The sequence below is a fragment of the Danio rerio genome, chromosome 12 (assembly GCF_049306965.1).
Source record: "Danio rerio strain Tuebingen ecotype United States chromosome 12, GRCz12tu, whole genome shotgun sequence".
In the NCBI taxonomy this organism is placed as follows: domain Eukaryota; kingdom Metazoa; phylum Chordata; class Actinopteri; order Cypriniformes; family Danionidae; genus Danio; species Danio rerio.
Window position 1 is genome coordinate 23,492,786 of NC_133187.1, and position 7,215 is coordinate 23,500,000.

At 35.4% G+C, this 7,215-nt stretch overlaps 1 protein-coding gene across 4 annotated transcripts in view; it reads left to right on the top strand.

Moving 5' to 3' along the window:
* Positions 1-7,215, top strand: part of pkd1b (polycystic kidney disease 1b) — a 56,011-nt gene that overhangs the window by 41,209 nt on the left and 7,587 nt on the right. For 3 of the 4 annotated variants that reach the window (XM_068224763.2, XM_021480305.2, XM_073918437.1), the window contains 7 exons: positions 979-1,181; positions 2,186-2,383; positions 2,499-2,653; positions 3,955-4,067; positions 4,168-4,306; positions 4,447-4,563; positions 7,159-7,215. The exon at positions 7,159-7,215 is cut by the window's right edge and continues 115 nt beyond it. In XM_068224763.2, the coding sequence (XP_068080864.1) occupies positions 979-1,181; positions 2,186-2,383; positions 2,499-2,653; positions 3,955-4,067; positions 4,168-4,306; positions 4,447-4,563; positions 7,159-7,215 (982 nt within the window). The remainder of the gene's footprint in view (positions 1-978; positions 1,182-2,185; positions 2,384-2,498; positions 2,654-3,954; positions 4,068-4,167; positions 4,307-4,446; positions 4,564-7,158) is intronic. The other variant, XM_021480306.2, reaches the window with a different exon arrangement.

A 7,215-nucleotide genomic window follows, 5' to 3' on the forward strand; every position in this document is an offset into this window, starting at 1 on the left:
TCTAGATTTTTATTAGAAACTTTCGGTTGGGTTTAGTGAAGTGGGTGGGCAGGTCAATTGGTGCTTTTGAAAACACTATTGGTTGGATTTAGGAAATGATGGAGGTGGGTCAATCAATCAGTCAGTCAGTCAGTCAGTCAGTCATTCAGTCAACAGCAGCCTCTGGTGGATTTAAGCAAGAAGAGCAGGTGTGAATGGCACTCGTGAGAGAAATTTGGGATCTGGAAAAGCGTACACAGCGGCAGTTGGTGGATTCACAAAAACAAAAACTGCAAAAAAAAAACATACCACCTGCAATGAATTTGGTGCTTTATATAATTGTATATAGGGCTTTGTTTTCAGAATGAGACTGGGTTGAATAAATAGCAAGTAATCTTTGGGTGGATTTTCTTTCTTTCATTCATATATATATATATATATATATATATATATATATATATATATATATATATATATATATATATATATATATATATATATAGTTGAAGTCAGAATTATCAGCCCCCCTTTGATTTTCTTTTTCTTTTTTAAATATTTCCCAAATTATGTTTAACAGAGCAAGGAAATTTTTCAAAGTATGTCTGATAATTACTACTACTAGTACTACTACTACTACTCTATCTATAATCTAATTGGAATTAGTTACTTATAGTTAGTGGAATGTTTAAAGGGCATTGTCAAATTAAAGTGTAAGCTATTTAAAAGGCAATAAATAGTTAAACTGGCAGTTCATTTATTTGTGGCAACCCCAGATTAATAAAGGGACTAAGCTGAAAAGAAAATAAATGAATGAATAAAATAGATAAATCGTATTCGTCCCAAACACTTACTGTACAAGTAGTGCTTTTATGTATGAGAAAAAAATCGAACAAAAACACTAAGAAACACTAATGTCCAAAAATGAAATATCACATAATACATAAAGACAGTTTTCATCGTTTCATGTGTCAATAAATCTCTGTATGGTCTGTCCTTAAGGTGTAGTTCGTGGTGTACCTGGCTTTTATCTGCCCTCATGGGTTCTGCGCATGGTTCACCTGCTGGTGGCTGTTCTGCTGGGAACGTGTCTGGCTGTGGTGGGGCTGTACGGGAGCAGCTTCACCAGCTCTGTGGTTCTCATGTGGCTGGTGTCCACACTATCAGCCGTCCTCACTTCTGCCCTGCTGCTGGAACCACTAGCAGTGAGCTGAATATTTTATTATGAATATTTAGCATTTAAAAAAAATATGTACCAACCCTTTTTAGTGACACTTTAATTACACGTTTTAACAGCAAATGCAGACCATTTAATAAAAACGATTTAAGCATGAATAGTTACTATAAACAGTTACTAATAGTTACTAAACTAATCAAGCATGATCATCCACGGTATCCATATGGTAAAAAAGACCGTAAGGAGTGAATTGAGTTATTTTAGCACACTAGAACAACAACATAATAATAATAATAATAATAATAATAATAGTAATATAAATAATAATAGTAATATAAATAATAATAATAATAATAATAATAATAATAATAATAATAATAATAATAATAATAATAATAGTAATAATCTGCCAGTGGGATAAATAAAAAACATAATTCAAACTGGAAACAAGATTAATTTACTTACTCTTTTTTTTTTTTTTACTTTTTTTTAAAGAAATGCTTCTTGATTTTTTTTTTTAAGATATTTGTACTAGAAACATGACAAAAATCTAAGTAAGATTTGTTTTGCAGTGTGACTACACAAAATGTGATATTATACCACTTTTTTAATTCTATGAACAATAATAATAATTACAATTAAACAATCAATTATACAAATTATACAATTTGTGTTCTTTTTGACAGCACCAATATGTTTAATTTATTAGATTTTGTAGATTTCTTTTCTAAAATCCACTATTAGACTTATCAGAAAATCCCAAAGCAATGTGCATTTTATTTGGAGATACAGTACAATGTAATACAATTACAACATAAATATATACATTACAAATTTTAATGTAATGGCTTATTAATTATAATTCCAAACCAGACAAACAAACTACCTTTGTAAATTTGTGTATTTGAATGACAGTACAAATTAAAGAACACAAAAAATTTTGAAAACATTGCTGTTTTTTTTATACATCAAAACATTATCTTTACTCTTGATGTCAGTTGTCTCTGTCTCCATCTCGGTCTTTCGATGCAGATATGCATTCAGGCACTATACCTGGCTACTGTGGTGCGACCAGTGGATCCCGAGGTGGAGGAGCGTTTGGCTCAGGAGACTGAGGTCAGAAGGTCTGAGGAGGACTTCAGGGATAAGGTGCACCCTCTCTGTGGATACGGCCTACTGCAGGCTAAAGAGGAAGCACGAAAACTGAGGACACTTAGAGCCTTAATGAGGGTGAGCAAAGACCACACACACATTTACTCATCAGAGTCCAAAAAAAAATTGACCATAATGGATGTTAATATTTATTTAAATTTTTTGCCGATTTATGTTTTGTGCTGTTAATCAGAGCTGTTTAGTGTATATGCTCTTCCTGTTGGTGGTTCTGATGGTGAACTATCAGGAACATGTGCAGATGGCTGACAGTAGACGGCTTCACTCCGCCATTAAACATACACTGATCTCAGCTTCAGCAGGGAAGCCTGGTCTCATGAAGTTATCAGGGTAAGCCAATTATTCAGTTACACCAGTGTTGTAATGAAACTGATCTTTTTTTTAATGTCCTAGACATCCCAACGATTTATTAAAAATGAAAAAGTAGTATTTTTATGTTTGACTTAAAATTTTTACATTTTTCTTTTTAACGTGCCCCATATTCTTTAAATTAAAGCTGAGCTTGGAAGTCTCCAACAATACATTTGGATCCGTTCAAAAGAATTAATACTAATAATAAAATTGTCTATACTGTACAGCAATGGAAAAAAGAGACCACTTTGAGTTTCCTGGTATTTATGATTAATGTTTATGTGTTTGAGTAAAACAGCATTTTAGTTTTTCTCTGCAAACTACTGATGTCCAGTGTTGAGGAAAGTTACTTTTGAAAGTAATGCATTACAATATTGAGTTACACCCAAAATAAGTAAATAGTTATATTACTTACTTTTTTATGGAAAGTAACTTCTTATGAGTTACTTTTTCTAACCTGGCTGAGGCTTGATCTCTTTCAGAACTTGCATGTTTTTTTTAATAGAGGTGCTTTACAATTAACAACATACTGTATAACGTACACCTTCATTAACTTTAAAAAACCCATCAAACAATAATTTAGGATAATGTTATCTACAGTATACGCTATATATTCTGTATATATATACGTATTACTGAAAGTTTAAAGCAATGTGTTTGCTACTTTTTGTCTAATTAGTTAAGTAAAATCCCTGTGCTTTGAGACAATTCCCTTTTCCTTTTCTTTAATGCATTCAAAGTATAAAATGTAAGGCTCTGGCATTATCATTTCTGTCTGTTCTGGCAGGGAGCAAATTATCTCATTGAGTATGTAACTGGACATGACTACTTTAATTTTAATTAAGCAATAAAAGCTAATTAATTAAATTAAACACCTTACATGTTTTTTTTAAAGTAACTCAAATTGTATTACTTCATTTTTTTAAAGTAATGCATTCCTTTACTTCATACTTAAAAAAGTAATATTATTACATAACTCTTGTTACTTGTAATACCAAACCCCCAACACTGCTGATAACAATTCAAGTTTTAACAATCAGTTCACCCAAAAATGTTTTATTAATTACTCACTCTGGAAGACCAGGAAGACCAGGACATACACTATGGACAATTTTAGCTTATGCAATTCACATACAGTGCATGTCTTTGGTATGTATATATTTACAAGTGACTCCTTTGAAATAAATAGTTTTGAATAGCAAAACTTAATTGAATGACAAACTTGAATGGCTGTCAATCAGTGGAAGTAGTATTACAATTGATTTATTTATTTTTTATAGATGGATGAATGCAGAACAGTGGATAAATGAGAAATTAACATCACACTTATATGAAAACCCTTCTCTTCTTTTAACTGGCCCTGCAAGACTACAGAAAGTTTATTTTCAAGACTGTAAGTGCTGTACTTTTTAGGTTTTTGATCATTTGCATATATAGATTTTATACATAAATTCAAACCTTTTGTAGAAGTTGAATTTTTCCACCTCTCAAAGTTTGCAGTCAAGGCATCAGAGACCAGTTCCAGTCTGGCCGACTTTCTTTGATGCCGACTGCTCATGTTTCATCACATGCCAACCCTGGACAGCAGACCTCCACAGCCCACAGCAAAAACACTCCAGCGCTGTCAACATGGTGAGAGATAACAGAACACAGAGAGAGAAAGACTGCCAGTCTGTGAATAAGTTGTTGTGCAGCACTATATTAGAGAATACAATAATGGTTCCCTCAGTGCAGCCTTTTTACCACAAATGATTACAATCTCTTCTCTTAAGGCAAAAGAGAGCATTATGTGCATTCAGTCAGACAGAAGAACTAGTGCTTGGGAACAATACTGAATATACACGGCAGATCCTGTCAGACCTGCAGAAAGAGAAGTGGATGACAACCGGGTATGACGTCACCTTTATTCACAAAATATCCATCAGGGTGAGGGTAGGACAGGGGTGTCCAATTCTGCTTCTGGAGGGTCTGCAAGTCTTGCTCCTATGCTCTAATTAAACACATTTACATTACATTTAACCATTTGGCAGATGCTTTTATTCAAAGCGACTTACAAATGAGGACAATAAAATTAATCACATCACATCACTCACTCACTTTCTTTTGGCATAATGCCTGGCTTATCAGGGTCGCCACAGTGGAATGAACAACCAGTATGGCATGTTTTTATGCGCATGTGTTTTATAAATCCAAAAATGACATTGTTTATGATGTCTTTGTTATGATAACTCGAAACTTCGAAACTAGAAAAGTAACATTCGTAGACAAGCTTTATGGTGGTTTGAGAAAGACTAGACTGAAAGTTTGAAGTAGTTTTAAAGAAGTTTAAAAACAGTTGGCATATAGATATAACTACATATAAACATGTTAGCATGTTGCTAGTATGGATTGGCATGTTTCTCGCTATTCGGTTGATAGGGTGTTCTGAGTGGTTGCTAAGGTGTTGCTAGGGTGTTCTGAATGATTGCTAGGGTGTTCTAGGTGGTTGCTAAGGTGTTGTTAAGCAGTTGCTTTGGTGTATTGAGTGGTTGCTAAAGTGTTGCTAGGCAGTTGCTATGGTGTTCTAAGTGGTTGCTAAGGTGGTTGCTATGATGTTATAAGTGGTTGCTAAGGCTTTGCTTGGTGGAGTGGTTGCTAAGGTGTTGTCAGGGTGTTCTAGGTGGTTGCTAAGATGTTGCTAAGCAGTTGATTAGGGTGTTTTGAATGGTTGATAGGTGGTTTGTAAGGGGTTGCTAGGCAGATGCTAGGGTGTACTGGGTGGTTGCTAAGGTGTTGCTAGGCAGTTACTAGGGTGTTATGAGTGGTTGCTAGGTGGTTGATAAGGTGTTGCTAGGCTGTTCTAGATGATTGCTAAAGTGTTGCTAGGTGGCTGATAAGGTGTTCTCTTTGGTTGCTAAGGTGTTGCTATGGTGTTATGAGTGGTTTCTAGTCGATTGTTAAGGTGTTGCTAGGCTGTTCCAGGTGTTTGCTAAAGTGTTGGGAGGGTGTTGTGAGTGGTTGCTAGGCAGTTGCTAACATAAATTAGCATGTTGCTAGCATGTTTCTAGTATAAATTAGGATGCTGTTAGCATGGTTTTAGTATCTCTAGCAGTGTTCGTTGTTGTGTGGGAGGAAAAAGACAGGGTCGGCGATATCAGGTAAGTAGTATAATTTTATTTTTCAAATGCACAACATGCACATAGCAGTGAAGGGGTGTGTGTGTTGCTCGGCTGCTCCTTCACTTCTCCTTAAAAAGGGTGTCGCTCCAGCTCAATCACTAGAATAAACAGGTGTTATTTATTATTTCTGATTGGCCTGCTGATTAGCCGCCGGGCTCTGAGCATGCTCTCCCCCCTCATTGGGTGTTTGATTATGCTTACCTCTCCACAGTATAAATTAGCATTTTGCTAACATGTTTTTGTGTGAACTATCATGTTGTTACTGCAGCATGATTTTGGCAAGAATTAGCATGTTGCTAGCATGTTTGTAGTATGGATCGGTATGTTGTTAGTATGTTTCTAGTATGATGTTAGTATGTTTCTAGTGATTATTATATAGTTAGTATGGATTGTTGTATGTCCAATGTAAAGTCCATGACAATTTTTTACAAGTCTGTGGGACAGTTGCTAGGGTGAAGTGCATACCTTCACATGGATGTCCATACACGATAAATGCATTATATAAATACACATTTCTTACTTGCTTACTATGCCAAAATAGAAAAATAAAAAAAGGAACATGAGTGAATGAATGTTTGTATGGAGTGTCTATGACTTACACTCCCATCATCTTACTTTCCTTCATTTCCCTTTAACTCAGCACTCCTTTTCCGATTTTTGGGATATTGTACTAACGCCAGTCCTGGCAATATTAAGGGACGTTCCCACAATATTGAACAGCCTCAGGCTAACCTTGTACCACTCATACTTGCCGCTTCAATGTTTAAAAGTCTGTGCTTGCTACAAAATTGCCAACTAGAGTAATGTGTCCTCAGATACAGCTCAGATCTTGTCTTGCCACAGCATTCACCGCCCAATCAGCCAGTATATTTCATGAAGATAATGCGCCCCCATGAAAAACATGGTTAAAGCAAGCCTTTAAATCTGAAAACATTTAAATAATGAAATTACCAGCCCAAAGTCCTGATCTAAACCTGAATGAAAATCTCTGGAAAATCCTAACCAACAAAGTTATTGTTAAGAAGTCCACACGTAGTCACAAACAATGGACACCTAATCCCGCTAGTCAGCATCTTACTTGGCATACTGGAAACTTGCAGACTGGTGTGTTGAGACAAATTTTAAAGTAGTTAAACTACAGGACAGGTGCTATCCAGGAGCAGGTTTGGACACCTCTACTACTGAATAAAATGCCCAAGTTCTCTCCATGTCCAGTATTGAACTAAGGACTTTCCTACACACATACACCTGTATTTATCAGTTCCAGAGCTCATCATGCGTATCAGATTAGTGTGTTTAGTAACTGTCTTACATTTTCTCCAACAGTACAAAGGCTGTATTGATCGAGTTCACTCAGTATCATAAACAGACAAGCATCTTGGC